We start from the raw sequence: 17,324 nt of genomic DNA, 5'->3' as shown, positions 1-17,324 counted from the left end.
GAACCTTTTTTTTCTCTATATAAGCTGTTATGTACTAAATAAACCTTTGAGTCGATTGGGAAGGCAACCTAAAGCAGTCTCTGTTTTCTTGTTCTCCCAAGCTGCTCCCGAGCTCGTACTAACACGCTGAATGGCATACCTGAGTGTTACTTTAAATAATTAGGAATCTTAGAAGGAAAGGACAGAACTCTGCTTATCGCTCACGCCACGGAGGAAACCCGGGAAGGCAATTTCCTTCACTAATAGTTTTAAATAGAGCACCACAAACAACAGGTACACTGTAAAAAAAAAAACGTTGCTAAAACTTAAAAACTCAAGGCAACCGACTGCATTTACGTTTTTAGGTTCTGATGGATAACTTATAATTTCAAGTTTAGGAGATAAGTTGCTTTAGCTAATGTTTTTGTGTTGACAAAATTAATAATTGTCCTTTTTCTCAACTCATATTTTATTGTTTTTGCAACGTATTTCCTAAAGTTTACACAAGGTATTAGTTTTAGTTTCGGCAACGTATTTCCTAAAGTTTACACAAGGTATTAGTTTTAGTTTCGGCAACGTATTTCGTAAAGTTTACAAAAGGTATTAGTTTTAGTTTCGGCAACGTATTTCGTAAAGTTTACAAAAGGTATTAGTTTTAGTTTCGGCAACGTATTTCCTAAAGTTTACACAACATATTTTTTTTTGTTTTGCCAATCAATTTCCTAAAGTTTAGAAAAAGTATCTTTCATAGTTTTCATGAGGTGCTCCCTGTTGTACCAATGAATGTTTACACAGTTGATTTTCAAATAACTTTGTGTTCAAACACAACTGCACCACTGACAATGTTGACTTTTGAGATCAGCCATTTTTAACATACTGACAACATTCAGCCACAAATAAAGTCCTTCCAAAAACACAAAAAAAGTCAAATTTTTGTAACAAATGTTACTCATCCAATTTTAAAGGTGGTGTTGTCAGACAGAATATCAAACCTATCTTGATAGATAGTCACTAACAAACGGATTCAAAACATCAGATGGCAGGATGTGAACAACTTCTATCTGGTTTCCATACAGCAAACAACTTTCAAACAAATTTTTCCACCACTTGTCTTTTAATAGTAATCAACACTCCAATTTCCTGTGAAGTTCAGTATCGCGCCACATTTGTTATAAAACTAATACAAATGTACCTAAAACCAGATTATAAAATTTTTTTAAAACAGCTCAAGTTAGAATAAAACCTTTCAACATTTTATAATAACATGTTATACATGAAATCTGCAATCAGTCATGCAAGCCACATTAAGTAAAGTTAGAACAGAAGACATTGATTCAGAACTTTCTGCACCTTAGTTTTCTTAAAGACAGAAATGAACTTTTTTCAGAGCAACTTGCCACAAAACCCAAAAACTGTAAATCAAAACAAATTGCTGCATTCTGTTTTACACAAGTTGTATTTGAGTTGAACATGTTGTCAAATAGGTTAGACTTTGGTTAAGAGCTTGGTTTTGAAGCTTCTTATCCTCTGGGAACAGGTAGATGTCAACTCCATAAAAATGTGTTGCACAGCTTCAAATGTGTACTTGAGTTCTTTGGGAAACTCCATGTTGAGCCCATAAAGTAGGCCAAACAAGTAGGCAAAGGCAGTGGGAAGGTCTGGCAGATCATCAAGAATAATGTCCTCTTCCAAAACAATGGCAGTGTTGACCACTGTGGACTGCGAGTTGGGTCCCACGTAGTCCTCCAGAACAGTGAGGATGCCCACCGTAACACCTCGGGTTGCCCTCTCAACTGGATCTGTATCCTATGCAAAATAAAAAACAACAGTACATATAAGTCTCTGAAAACCAAAACTGAAGATTGAGTAGATTTGCATACTCACCAGACATGTTAAGAAGAGTTTGGTCTCGTCGTCGCGAACAAATATCGGTAACCCTTCCAAACTGATGGTTCGTCGATGCTGGACTATGTTTGAGACCTAAAACAAGGAAATCAAATAAGACTCAGTCTCATTTATAAACCTACCATTTTGTTTTTAAAACACATTAAGTGTTGTTGCTCAAAATACAGCCTTAAGAAATAAGATGTTGAAATGAGTTATTACAGATAATTGGTCATGTTTTTGTCAGATTTTTTTTATTTATTTATTTTTTAAGTAATTTTGATGTGCAACAAATGTAGCACACTTATTACAACATTTATAACAAAAAGTGCCATGAGTGGGATGAGAGTTGAACTGTCTGTCATGACCTGCAATCTGCCAAACACAGCGCTGCTTGTTAGCTTATAATCCCATTCAGGACACACTTTTTGAAAACTAACAATTTTTACATCAATTTAGTAAATATTTAATAAAGTATCTTTCGTTACAGTGGGAACTTCAGGTTCCTCATAAACCAGACACAAATACATTTTTATATATTACCTGTTCATCAAACTTCTGCAACAGGGAATCCATGTCATTGCGGAAAGCAGCTTTTCTAATTCGATACAGCTTAATCAGCCGAAGTGAGTAAGTGTCGAGGGCAGTCAAGAAGGTCCCCATGAGATCCTTGGTGGTAATGCGTGAGAATTCCGCACAAATCTACAAAGCAACAAAAAAAAATATAGAAGAAAACTTTTAAAGGTACATTATATAAAAATCACATTGTTTTCAAATTTGGTTAAAAGAGCTTAATTTCAAAACATTTAGTCTCGGTTGATCTATTGGTCAGGCCTTGATTGGATTTTTTTTTTTTTCCTTTAGTGGTAGTGGTGGTACAAATTATAACTGACGTATTAAAAAAAACCAAAAAAAAAAAACCCAAGAAAAATCTGATCGGCAGATCTTACAGTAAGTCTATAGAATACCTAATCAAATGTTGATAAGACAAAATAATGGTTTCAATTGTTACAGGATTCATTGCAGAAAAGAAATAAATCAATAAATTGTATTTTAAATTCATTGAAAAAATTCCATTAATTTTATAGTTATGTAGGAATGAAGTAAGAATAACATCCTGTGGTCAAATTTGTATACTTTCATAACACGTAAGTGACTTTCTCAATCCTGTTCTGTGAGTTTCATGGCTGTTGCCTGCTAAGGGTCAGCACCAAAAGATTCTAGATGCCCAGTGAAGACACGTCATTGCGGCGACCGTGGTTCAGGGGGTTGGGAAGCTCATCTGTAACCGGAAGGATGCTGGTTCTATCCCCAGCTCTCTCTGTCCTGGTCGTTGTGTCCTTGGGCAAGACCCTTTACCCTACCGCTTACTGGTGTTGGCCAGAGGCGCGATATGGCAGCGTCACTTCTGTCAGTCTACCCCAGGGCAGCTGTGGCTACAACTGTGGTTTCCCTGCACCGATGTGTGAATGTGAGAGTGAGTGAGTAGTGGAATTGTAAAGCGCTTTGGGTGCCCAGAGAAGAGCGAAATAAAAGCAATCCGTTATTATACACAGCAAGTTGACAAGTAAATAGATTTCACTTCAATAGTTGTTGGTAATACCAAAATTAGCTTCATATTTTTAGAGCCAAGTATTTTTTTTATATTTTACCACTAGCATTGTTAGCTCATCGCGAGCCTTCAACCTTTTCTACAAGATATTGGAGTGATACAAACAGATGCTTTTAAAGGTCCTATATCATGTAAAATCAACTTTTTGGAGCTTTTAAACACATTTTAATGTTATTTCCTTAGATTAAAAACCCTCCAGAGTGGTTTTTGGCTTAATTCAGGCATTTCTTAGTTGTCTCAGTGAATCCTTTCCCCATAACCGTGGCTCAGCTCTCTCTTGCAAAACGACTGACTCGTAACATTGGGATTAAAATTTCTTTCTAACAACTCCAAATGCCTTGAAATTTTTCTGGGTGAATAAATGAACGTTTTCCATTTTAGAAATAAGACCACACTGGGGAAAAAGGGAAGAAGAAAAAAAAAAAACGGAAGTTTTCCTTTAAATATTTAAGAGATTATCTTACCTGTTCTTTCAAGAAGAGAGCTGGCCATCTGAGCTGCATTTCCTTGACCAAGGGCTGCATCTCCACAACTTCTTTCCTCCTGAGAGAGAATGTGATGTCCATCTTTTGGGTGATGAGTGCCATGTTCTTATCCCTCTTCTTCATTTCATCTTCCAAAATGCATCTTTCATTTTCAAGAGACTCATCATTGTAGTTTTCTGGGCCATCAGGGATAAAGTTGACTTCACCTCGCTTTGGTTTCTTTAAGGAAAATCTATTTGAGCCACTGTCATCTTCTTCCCCTCTTCTTTTTCGATTGACTGCAACTTCACTACATCCAGCTTTACTTAGCTTGGAACGGTAGTTGCCAAGCTTGAACTTAATGCTTGTTGCCCAACCATCATATCCTGTGCCATTGCCAGGCTCTTTGAGGCAGGGATGTTTGGAAACTAGCTCCTGTGCAACAGATGTTATTTCATTCTTGTCAGGGTACGCTTTGATTGCAAACATTTCTTGTGCCAACTTGTCTAGAATTTCCATCTTGATGTCTCTTGTTACACTTAAATTTGCCCCTGCTTTCTCATATACCTCATTGCCCTTGCGAAGTTTTAACGCTACATCATAGGAAAAGGTTGGGATAGGAAATGGATTTGGCCACTGTGAAGTGCTACGCATGTAGGTCTTTGTGGATGAGGATGGGCTGAAAGAAGATGCTGAACTCACACTGGCTGTATCAATAGATGAGATAGCGCTATGATCAGATGGAGTCTGTGGTGGCGAGGCTGATGCATTTTCCTCCCAAATGAGGTGCAACACTGCCCGTCCAGCAGGTAGCTCCTTAATATCCATCAGGTTGCAAAGTGCGTTCCCAAAATCTGGGTCTTCATATTGTATTGCAAAGTCACCTTCAAGTCCAAGCTTTGCTTGTAGTTCATCTTGAAGCTGCTTCACAGATTCTGGAACAGTGGACAGTTGGATTTTTCTGATAAGTTTTGGACTGACGTGGACTCGCAGTAACAGGGCCTGTGAAGACAAACCAAAAAAAAAGGGCGCAATTCTAAATAATTGACAAATTCAAAGTAATCAACTGAAAACTATTTATGAATAATACATACCATCACTTTCAATGCAGGAGGCACGTAACAGGTGTCACCATCAGTTGTCCATCTACGCAGTATTCAGCTAAAGGGTGGTAATCATTCAAATCTTCTGGGTCAAGTATTTCCAGATCTTTGTAGCTGCTGTCAAGCCGATATGATCTGTAGTGTTCCATAAACCAAGAGGAGAGCTTTGTAGCAACAAATGACACTTTCCCAGAGTCTACCAAAATGTTCAGTATCTTGTAGAATTCAGGTAGTCCACTCAGTTGTCCTGATGAAATGATCATGCCTTTAACATACTGGGTCCCATACAGATAAACACATTTAGCAAATGACACAGCTTTTACCTGTGGATATTTCAGTTTCAAGCACTTCTGAAGATTTTCATTCAAGAAACAGATGTCAACTGTGTCAATATTATCAACATGCAGACTTGGTTTAAAAAGACTGTGACCATCTAACAAGTATGCCATCATTTGTTGATGCTTTGAAGAAAGTGTTAGTAGTATATTCTTAAAACATTGGACATCATGCACAGTTTTCTTGAAAAAGTTGTGCTTAGATTCAAATCGAATAGTCCACAAATCAACTAAGGGACCAAAACAACGCACAAGATGACTATAATGTTCAATATAGTGGTGTTTTGGCTTCAAATTAAAATCAGGAAAAGTCTCTATCAGTAATCGTCGATGATCCAATATTTTGGTGTCCAAGTATGACAATATTTCTTCTGATAGAGTTGTCGAGACAACAATTTCAACAAGCTCCTTAAGGTCCATCAATACTTCCCATGATGGCTCATGTTCTGGTATACGGGTCCCAATGATAAAAGGCAGCAAACGCAAAAGTGTCCAGTTTTCATGTCCATTGCCACTCACTCTTCCTGTTCCAAAACTGGCTTTTGTAATTTGTTGTGGCTTGTTGAGATTATCAGAGAATTTATATGGAAATGATTTTATACGTTTGTTTAATCCTTCAAATGTAATAAAACCCTTTCTGATTAAATCTTGAAGACACAAACACAATTCCACAGGGACAACACCTTCAAAGAAATCATGTAATATATCTGGAGGAAATCCAGTGACTGGATGAAAATAGGACAACGCACTTAAGGCACAGGAACCTTTGACACCACACACACTTTGTCTTTGACCATCCTCAAGCTCTTCTAGAAAAATGTTATGCTGTTCCACAGTTCTTAATGGAAATTCTGTAGGATCAAGAGCTGCAATCTGATGTTTATCAATACTACAAAATCGACAAAATTTGTCGACATTAAAGGACTCCAAAAAGCCTGCAAGGCTGTGAGCCCCAAGGTTATCTGCACAGACACAAAATACAGTTCCCTTTAAAAAACTATTTAAAGATTCAACATACACCCCTGTGCTTTCAAGACATTTTAAATCCTCAATGAGTGGATAAAGAAAAGCATCATACCCAAACTGTTTAACGTCTACACTTTTACCAAGAAGAGCAAGCTGTATTGAGTGTAATGTAGAACGAAACCTTGCAGATAAGTTGAGTACAACCCAATAGACAGCAGTTATTTTATGAATTTTTCGAGATGTTCCTAAAGGGTTGCATATTTCAAAGTCGTCAATATACAAAGCTAAACTAATGCAAGTATCTTGCAATCCTAAAAGCTTGTTGTTTTTGAAATACTGCCCATCTCTAAATGATCTGTAACCTTCACTAATTTCTTTATCAAATGCTAACTTTTCAAAGAAACTTTTCTCTTTCAATAAGTTCTCCAAGACCTGGTTTACTGAGACATAAACAAATGTATTTCTAGTTCTCGCTTTGTAGATGTACTCTGTAGGCTCAATTACATGAAAATTATTCTTGAAATAAATATTTCTCTTGTAATCAGTAGATAATGCACCTTTTGGTTCTGTTGAGATAATTAATGGGTTGGTTTTGAAAAGTGCATCATTTATATTTTTAATTACATCATCATCTGCCTCAATGTTCTGTTCAGCAAGCACCTGTTTGATTCTTTGAAATGAATGAACCTGAGAAAATTTTAAAATGTCACTAATTTCCTCAATAATTCTCTGCAAAGCACTTTTAGAAACATGTAACAATGTTTGCATGCATAGAAAAAGTCTAGCTATTTTATGTTCAAGACATTGGTAATCTACAAACTCATTGTCCTCTTTATCACTTGATGCTACACCTGAACCACTTGGTAATGTCTCTGGCTCCTGAGAGGTATTTAAGGATTTATCAGGGGAGCTACTTTCACTAGGACATGCATTTGCATGAGAAATCAGTCTAATACAGTTTTTTATATCTTTTGAGTTTTTGTGCTTTCTGCTTGTGTGTGACGTAAAGGTTGTTAAATTGTTGGTAGCATAGTCACATTTTTGGAAAGGACAGGATACAGTCTGATTTTTTTTTAAGTGCCTTAAAATATGTGAAATAAATGTATGCTGTGAGCAGTTTTCCTTAAATTCACAAAAATCACAAAAAAATGTTGAGATCTCCTGCCTTTTCTTAGCCCTGTTGTGTGATCTGCTAAGGTGAGACTTCAATGCCCCTCGTGTCCTGAACGAACAGACGCAGTCACTGTAAACACAGGGCAAATGAAATCCTCTTCTATGTCGTAGCTGGTGATGTCTTAAGAGTACTTCTTGGCTTGAACAGACAAAAGAGCAGAACTGGCACTGCATACAAAAGCTATAATGAGAAGAGAGGAGAGGACAGTGTCAACAATTCAAAAGAAACCTGAATTAATCTCAAATTACCAAAGTTACATTACCTGATAATGTGTTTGGGGCGGGGGGCAGGCACTCCTGTTCTGATTCCTCTCCTTACCAACTCCTCATCAGTCCCTCATAAATCAGGACAAGCAGTGGTCTGGAGTTGGCTTTTAATTCTCTAAATAAATAAAAATAGCAATTAGTTTTAAAATAAAATACCAGCTTCCTGACATTACTTAAGAATTTTTTTCTCCTGTCCTAATTTTTTTGGCTCACTAAAGTGAGCTGATTCTGCCTTGTAAAATGCCATGTGAAACACAGTAAAACAAATAATTTACAAAACATACATTACATCAAATGTTTAATTTATTTAATTTATTATTAACAAATTGTATTCTACATGGAATGCACCAACAGTATACTGGGATGTATTATGTAAGCCAAGGATAATTTTGTGTGATTGGTTTTACAACTTAGAATGACAAACATTGGATTGAGAGTATGAGTGGGATAAAACTCCTGAAGCATCTGTTTAAATTATCAGTGCATTTATTAATGGTGCTCCATAAATAAACCAAAACAATGTTGTTTTGTGCATAACAAAAAGCTCACAATTGTGCAGTCAAAATGTAAAATAAAAGATGCTGAGCATAATAACAAAGACAGATTTTGCAGCTGCTCTGTTTCCAAGTTCTACTGCGCAACTGACAGCCTGGAGTTTGAAATCCTCTTTGTAACCGTGTCTCTTACAGGCGCCATTTATGGTCCTTACACGCATAATATGGTAATATTACGTTGAAGCAGAGTACGTATCACTCTGCGAGGCTCCTCGGTAGCCGTAATGCTCCAACAATCCATCAAGCAGTGCAGCTTCATAGCTTACCAAAGTCGTACCAAAACATTTTTTGACATATTTTTTTAAGCTGTGTACCACATAAAATTGGTTCGAGGTCAGTAAGCACAACCAGAATTCATACATAAGGCAGACTGTCGATTTTTGAGATGAAAGGATTTTAGGCCGTGCGTCAACGCGTTAGCCCGGTTAGCTCACTAACGCCACCCAGCCCCACGCACGGGGTGATCCGCGGTAACTAGTTAACGGAGATTTGCCCCGTTAATGCAGTTATGGCATTAACTTTACGCTGACAGTACTAAAATAGTAATCTTCAAATGTTTTCTTTTTACCGACCAGCTCCTCTTTGATAGCTGCCGTGTCCATCTTGTCGTTGCCTGCAGGTGAAGCGATGGGGGAGGGGGAGTTGTGTTCAGTGAAGGAGAGAGGCGGAGTAACACAGCGTAGAGACAAAAGTGGACGAAAGAGAGGCAAACTTGCGGCTCCACGAGTATAATGATAATGTAGACTATATCGATATAAACTATATTGTCACATCTCATATTTCATTTAGTGGAGCTCGCTGGCCATGAGGACTCCACCACCCCGTTCACACAGAAACTAAAGCACACATTTTATTGGCTAGATGTGATTCGAACAAATTAAACGACATGGCAGCAGGCGCCCCCGAACTTTATTTTATTTTATTTAAATAGCGGTGGGGGGTTGCTGCCGTTGGTCATGAGTGAGCCAGCCTATTTTGTTTCGTTCGGTGGTATGGCGGCCACAGACTGCACTTCATGAAATACGCATAGGGGGTGTCGCGGAGGCTTGTCAGATATGAGCGCGACTCTTTAGTAGCGAAGTTTGTCGGATTTTCATTGTTTTGTGACATGGCACGTAGTTTGTGACATGGAATCTTAAATGATATAGTAAACACATACCCATAAGCCACAAGGCTTCTTAGCCAAGAAAGTAATGCTATGCTAAGTTTCGGAAAAATACGAAGAACTTCAGTTGTGATATTTCTAACAGACAAATTGAGACTGTTCAAACATATACTGTCTGATATAATAAAAGAAACATTACTTGCCTTTAGAAACTTGAGATGAACAGCTCCTAGCCTCACGTTCTCATTAAGGCAGACGGGCAGGTGGCTTTCAGTCCTTGCAAAAGCGCAAAGTAGACCCCGTAGCATCCAAAAATATGAGATGCGCATGCGTACTCAGGCACAGAAAGGCGCCAACAGCTTCAACTCATGTAAAACTTGAATTCATTCATTTTGCCAGCAATAAATTTCATCTGAGACCAACTTTTGCTCCAAAACGTTAAATGATTAGTTGAAACCCTTAATGTATTTGAGTTTATGGGCCAACTGAACTTTTATTGTTGAATTGTGAAAGAAATGACTGTAAGCTCAACAACTGCAAGTTTGATTTTTTACAGTGTATTCCTTTAGAAATAAACTTTTCTTGTGTTACTTCTAAAAACTACAGATTCTTAACTCTGCAACAGTTAGACAGAGTTGGTTACAGTTAGGCCCTCAACAGTCAGCAAAACAAGTCATAAAACAATAAAAGAGGCTCCCTTATCAAGAGCATCCCAGCACTGTAGTTCCATTACAATCAGTTTCCTTTATTTTATCTTATCATGTCAGAGGCCAACTGAAACCAAGTCCACCTATATAAAAACACCCCATCAGACACACAGTAGTTTCCTCAGCACTTCACAACTGCCGCAAGGTATAGCGTTTTAACTTTTTATTTTTTCGGATCCCAGACACAGCGGTGTGAGGTAGTTAGCACACAGTTTGGACGTGTAGAAAACATTGCTTGTTTGGAACACATCAGCAGAGAGGTAGAGTTCATAGCTGTTCATAAGAGTTTAATTTAATCAAACCTCATTTTACGGATCTAAGTGGCTCCTCATCACTAGCCAATTCACCATTTTATTTAAATATCTGAATTTTCGGAATGAGGATCCAAGCGGGACACAGAGGCTGCTTTAACGCACCAGAATGCAAATATAAATAAAAGCCTGACTATCCTGAGAGCCTAGCTGCAGCGAGACCTTTCTTTCACACGGATTCCTGGATGTGCGTCGGATCCGACTTTGCTACCCGCACAGAGCGTTTCTGACAGTCGGGCGCTGCTTATACAATAGAGAAAAGCAACAATACACCGTGTTTCTCTGCTCCAAGGTAAGGATGTCTGTTATACCCAGCGCATAAATGTCTCTGTGTTAACGCTGATTATTCAAACCCTGTTGAAAATGTGACACATTTGTTATCCAAAAACATTTCCTCTAAATTTGCAAAGTTACTGATTTAAAAATTATATTTTTGAATTTTTAATTGCATGACAAACATACAATAGACTCTTGAGCATATTTATATAGCTAAATACACAATGGTATAACCGTGCTAAATAAAAGAGGCCCAAGTACCAAAGCACTCTAATGCAAGCCTCTAAACTGCATGTTGATAAGTACATGAAGCGTACCTCTACAGCTGAAAACAGATTGTATCCATACTTTGAGGATCTGCTGAATTGTTTTTAATGGCACTTTTTTTTTTTTTTTGATGAACTGCAGATGATGATGAATTCCTCTTTATTGTAGAAACAGTCCCTAAGCTGTTGTTGCTCATACTTACTGAGTTCCCTAGCTACTTCCTTACTATGTCAGTAAACTTTTTGAAAAGGAAGCTGCTGTAGATTTAAAGAAACACCTTAATTGAAGCAAAGGCAAAAAAATTGGAATGAATTTTATGTGACTGTAAAGCCAACAATAAGTGAAAATCCAAAAACGCCTCCAATCCTAATGATCTTCCCCCTCTCTCTCTCTGTGTGTGTGTGTGTGTCCTCACAGAAGGAAGGTCACGACAGGAGCTTTTTTCAATCAGTTTTTACAAGAAGTGTAGCTCATACAATGGTATAAATGTATTATTTGCGATACTTTATAAATATGAACCTCTAAAGATTTTGAGTTCGTGCACATTGTGAATCAAGAATCTAAATATTTGTATCACAATGATTTCTATAAAAGCATTTTGTTTATGGGGATAATGTGACAAATCTTTTGTGACCCTATTAATGATCAATGGTGATTAAAGAGGAACCCTGGCTCTGGACATTTTCATGACAAGTGACAGCGCAGACAACTACTAACGAGAGAACATGTTTTATCATCATAAACACGGTGATAAGACGCATCGTTAAAGCGTCACTTCAGTAATGTTGACTCATGTTTTTAATAATGACTTTAAAACACTAAACTCTAATTTCTGTGGTTATTTTAAGTTTACAGAATATAACATGTGGTAAGACGACGAGTTTTACTTCTCATGTTATGTGTATCTATTTATCATGTATGCTACTTTGCTCTGTGGACTGTAAAATGTTTCATTGTGTTCATGAAATAAACCAGACTTTCACTGTCTGCATCTTTTACTGTTTTTCTGCTTTTGTTCACTCCAAGTTTGACAAAACCTACAGATATCCAGAGTTAACTCACTAACAATGCGGAGCAGTCTCAGTGTATTTAGCTGCTTTTTCCCTGAACACAACCAACCGAGAGAAACGCCTGTAGGCCTCACTTTGGTCATTTTGAACGCTGAAGGAGATTTGTTCAATAGACACCTTATACTAGTGTTTCCTGCACTTAATCCATCACTACTATGTTCTATATAAATCCAGATTCCTTTTATAGTTTGCAGTGAAATTTGTTAAACCGTTGCTTAATGGAACAGAAGTACAAGTCGCTCTTTACTAACACATTTGTAGATGAGTTTAATGCTGAACAACACAGCTAGCAGTCTCACACACTCTTTAGGTTTTTCAAGTTATGTGTGTGTAATGGTTTAGTCTATCAAACCTTACCCTTTTCTCCTCAGTATCACAACAGTATGACTCCCAAAGTACGGCTCAGTAAACAACCTATGACTCTAAAGCCAGAACAGAAAGATACAGTTGGAAGATGAATGATTGCGTTTTTATGATGTGTAGTAAAACGACCCCCTCTTCTTCTTCTCTGTGTTGTTCTTGTGTGTGTGTGTGTGTGTGTGTGTGTGTGTGTGTGTGTGTGTGTGTGTGTGTGCGTGCCTTAGAAGTCAAATAATACATTAGCCATACTTAAAAAAAACATCTGAATTTCATTTAGAACTGAGATTCTAAGTTGTAAGGAGGAATCTTATGCACAGCCAGAAACATGTTTCCCCACTTTCACAATGCTGAGGTGCCAAATCCACAACCCCCCAACAAATGGTTTATTACACACAGGTGTGAAGGGCAAGCTTTACTTACACAGCCTCACACACAGTAGATTTTTAAAGTTTTTTTGGGTACAGGGGTTTAGCCACAGATGCAACATCCACTTTTGATAAAGATCACTCCACCTGTTTATTTCTTAAGAAATTAAGCATCTTTATTAAGCTCTTATTTATACATGTCTACACATTAATAGACACCGTGTGCTCTGAGACATTATAGTCTTCTACTTCTGCTTCCATCGGTTTGCATTTTAAACTCCCAGCCTTTCAGGTTGTTATGAACGGCTTATATTTCTAACATTTTGTGATGTAAAAGTGAACCATGTTTTTTTTTTTTTTAATTTTCTGTTTGATGGAAGGACTTAAGACACGAGTTATTTAAACAATTCTAAATGACCGTGTGATGGCCATAGTACTTTATGTGGGCCAAATGTGTTAAGGATAATGTTTATCAATGTAAAATTGCAAAGAACCTTTGAATAGATTATAACATTTTGTAAACAGTTACCTCAGAAGCTGTACTGGTAGATCTATGTATGTAAGGTAAAACTTTCCACAGTACTTCCACTTAAGTAGCTAAACACATAAAGTCACCCTTACCAATAATCCACTGCTCCTTGAAAAAAAGTAGCACAAACAGACGACTGACTGAGCAATGATAAGTAGAGCTACCCGAGGCCGAGACTCAAGCAGAAGAAAATTAAAAGTTGTTGTTTTTGTGGCTCGAAAAATTAAAGAAAGTATGTTTAATAATTCAACAAGACCCGCACCTTCAACACATGTACATTCAAATTTTGGAACAGGCTCAACATTGCTGCTGTTCAATAGTTTTTATCCGTTTGAAAAAGTCATTTTACGGCTTTAATGTTTCCAGCTGATAAGGAGAATGAGTGCATTTCAAATGTGCGTCCAAAGGCTTTAAACATCTGCTTTGTCTGTAACGACAGTATCAAACTACAGAGCATTGTTTTTACTAAAATTCAACATTTTCCGATGAAAATTTGGCTACTTTTTTTTTTCTTTACTGTAACACCCACCTCAATGCCATTTTTAGGATATTCTTGGTGATCACATTTTTTCATATTTATGCTTTTGGCACTGAGGGTATCTAATACGCATGTTGTCACTGTGTTTGTACTACCAGCTGTGAGGGCTCTGCTTTTGCTTTGAGCAGTCTGTTTTTATTTTGTCTCGTGAGTGTGTGTGTTTTTCAAACGAGATCCTCGTCAGTTTGATTTTGTTACCACAAACTTTGTGTGAAGTTTGTGGTAACAAAATCAGGTAAAGAGATTTAAACACCCCAGTTTAAGGAGGCAGGCAGGGGTTGGACCACCTGCACAGGGCTGGTGAAGCAGAGAGTGTCCAGGGAGATGTGCAACAGAAGCAGAGGGAACATTTTACAAGATGATAAATGGCAGATTTAGATGATTAAGGATTTGTTGACAAGATTAAAAGACACGTCCGTCAGAGTTCAACAACATTACAGTTTGATTAAATAAAAAAGTTTTTAGACTACACAAGGTTCATTTTTTCCTCTGATAGTAATCATATTAAACATGTCAAGAAAGAAAGAGTATAAAGAAAAATAGTAAATGTGTGTCTAATTAAACTCTTCCTGTGAGCCTTACATCATCCTTTAATATGTTTGGTGTTACAAACTTGAAGAAGCACAGAAAAGATCATCAGACATTAATCTAATCAGTTTTCAGCCTTCATTCGTATTGAAAAGTTGAAATCTTCCCTGCTAGACCCAAGTGCAGCGTTTAACACCGTCGGCCAGAACATTTTATTACAGCTATTATTAAATGGAGAGTCCTCTTCACACACTGAGGTTAATTATGAAGCTCCACAGGCTTCTGTGCAAAGACCAGTTCTGTTTACATTATACGTGCTTTAGAAGACATAGCATACCACAGGTCAGCTCAGCAACATTTCGACTTTGGCTTGTTTTTTCTGGTTAACGTTAATTACGTAATTTAGAATTAAAGTTTAGTGTTTTTAGCATTTAGGATGGCCGTGGCGAGTAACTCAAGTGCTGTAAACATTTCATGAAACCTCATCAAAAGTTATCTGAGTTGGAAGGGTGGCTGTTAATAAGCCATTCTTAAGGAAGGAGAACAGAGAAAAATAAGGCTGAGGTGTGCCAAATTACACAAGAAATTGACTGGAAAAAGAAATCAGCTGTAATATGTCTTATGGAGTAATGAATCCAAATTTGAAATATGCATGGAAGAGGTCCGAAGAGAGATACAACAGTGAATGTCTATAGCCGTCTTTAACACAGCGTGGATACTCTACCGTGCTTTGAGGCTGGATTTCAGCCAGTGTTGTTGGAGCTCTTATCCAAATTAATCAAATTATGAATGTAGAAAAGTTCCACCAGATTTTGATCGACCATGTAATACCACGTAGTGTCTGATTGGCTTCAACTTCATTTTTCAGTACGACAATGATCGCAAACATACTGCCAATGTAGTCAAAGTATGCCTGGATGAAACAACACATCAGTCATGGATTGATCTCTCCAGGGTTCGAACCTCAAGATAATCGAAGCAGTGTGGGATCATCTTGACAGAAAACAAAACAAAAGGCAGCCAGCATCCAAAGAAGAGTCTCGGATGTCTTTCAAGAAGCCTGCAGAACTAAGAAATTACAAGAAAGCTTACCTATTAGAGTTTAAGCTGTGTTGAAGAATGAAAGGCAGCTTTAACTGGACAAAAGGGGAAAAAAATCCCACATTGACAGCTAACTCAAGAGACAAAAAGCATTAGAACTCAAGTCATTACCTTACTTAAGGATAAATAAGTTAATTAATTACATTAATGCATAAGCAGAAAATAACCTACAGTAACTGCTTTGCGATATGGAAGTGCAAAAGACAACTGAAAGGGAGGATAGTTTCTATATATGTGGTTTCTATTAAGGGACAGAGGAACGATAAGAAACGATAAGAAATCAAGGACAAGGAGTGTGGTGTAGATAAGTGAGGAAATCCGATCATTACTACAAATTTAGTTGAAATTTAAATATTTTAACTATGGTGTGTGAGGTGGGCCCCTGGGTGCCTCCTGTGAGGGCTGTCTGTTTTCCACATTCTGCAACGGTAAAATACGACTTAGAGGCGGATATTTGTTTTACTTTATGGGCAACAGTTGTTCTTGCTGTTGACAAAACTCGCCTCATGGTTGACTCTGAGAAAAAAACTCTTTCCCACAGAGGGGAATAAACTTATTTGAATATGAGCTTTTTTCCACTAAGACTTGTTTTATGGGGAGATGTACGAAATTATTTACCGGGTTACAAGCACTGATAATATCGGCTGTTGACTCCTCATTTTCATTTTCTATCTATTGAGAAAACTTATTGTTAAAGTATTGAAGAAAAAAACTCCTCCTTGGCCCGCGGTGTGTGTGTGTGTGTGTGTGTGTGTGTGTGTGTGCCTTCTTGCGAACGCCGTCTGTTTTCCACATTCTGCAACGGTAAAATACGACTTTGAGGCGGATATTTGTTTTACCAAATGGACAATTGCTGTTGACAAAACTCGCCTCATGGTTGACTCTTTCCCACAGAGGGGGGTGCTTTAATAAACTTATTCGAATATGAGCTTTTTTCCACTAAGACTTGTTTTATGGGGAGATGTACGAAATTATTTACCGGGTTACAAGCACTGATAATATCGGCTGTTGACTCCTCATTTTCATTTTCTATCTATTGAGAAAACTTATTGTTAAAGTATTGAAGAAAAAAACTCCTCCTTGGCCCGCGGGGTGTGTGTGTGTGTGTGTGTGTGTGTGTGTGTGTGTGTGTGTGTGTGTGTGTGTGTGTGTGTGTGTGTGTGTGTGTGTGTGTGTGTGTGTGTGTGAAACAAGATCGCCTGTCGCTGCAATTATGGTTTGTTTTTCAGTCTCTCAAAAGGAAAAGTAGTATTCACTAAGGGATATTTATTCGTTTTTTACACATAGGCAGCCTGTAGGTTACAAGCGGATAGAAAGTTCTTCTTTTCATCACAAGCTATGGTGTATCTTAAAGGTTTTTTTTACAGCGTCTGTATTATAGGAAAATAAAATACTATTGAAATCTCTACAGGAAGTCACTCTTTATTTCCATTACAAACGCCGGTGCAGCTTAAGAAAGTAAAATTACACCCGCTATTGTAAAAAAAAACAGAGAAAATTGTCATAATATTGAAACAGAATTCAGACTATGAGTTTGCGGAAAACTAGCTGCCGCTCTGTCTCTCTATACATCACAGAATCATCTGCTGCATCACCGCTGTGCTTAGGGAACATGACGCATCAGGTCTGAAAATGACTAGACACTTCCGGAGTATTTCCGGTAAGGCAAGGCAAGGCAAGGCAAGTTTATTTGTATAGCACAATTCAACAACAAGGTGATTCAAAGTGCTTTACAGAGACATTAGAAACAAGAACAAATAAAAAGCATGATTTAAAATTGATTAAAACAAGCAAATAAACTAACTAACTAATTAACAAACAAACAAACAA

The 17,324-nt window shown here is 37.5% G+C and overlaps 1 protein-coding gene across 1 annotated transcript; it reads right to left on the bottom strand.

Moving 5' to 3' along the window:
• Window positions 1–651: 651 nt before the first annotated feature.
• On the bottom strand, window positions 652–9,989 carry LOC147304028 (uncharacterized). Its single transcript, XM_086280356.1, has 7 exons — window positions 7,780–9,989; window positions 7,509–7,697; window positions 5,034–5,177; window positions 3,940–4,941; window positions 2,407–2,565; window positions 1,864–1,959; window positions 652–1,785 (listed from the first exon to the last, which is right to left on the bottom strand). The coding sequence occupies exons 3-7, from the start codon at window positions 5,034–5,036 to the stop codon at window positions 1,465–1,467; spliced, it is 1,581 nt and encodes a 526-aa protein (XP_086136482.1). The 5' UTR covers window positions 5,037–5,177; window positions 7,509–7,697; window positions 7,780–9,989; the 3' UTR covers window positions 652–1,464.
• Window positions 9,990–17,324: the final 7,335 nt, after the last annotated feature.

This window comes from Aulonocara sp. 'chitande type north' Nkhata Bay, linkage group LG22 (genome assembly GCF_057382095.1).
Source record: "Aulonocara sp. 'chitande type north' Nkhata Bay isolate Kocher_YH1m ecotype deep benthic linkage group LG22, A_spYH_male_GT1.1, whole genome shotgun sequence".
Taxonomy (NCBI): domain Eukaryota; kingdom Metazoa; phylum Chordata; class Actinopteri; order Cichliformes; family Cichlidae; genus Aulonocara; species Aulonocara sp. 'chitande type north' Nkhata Bay.
This window is presented reverse-complemented; position numbering and strand designations above follow the sequence as displayed.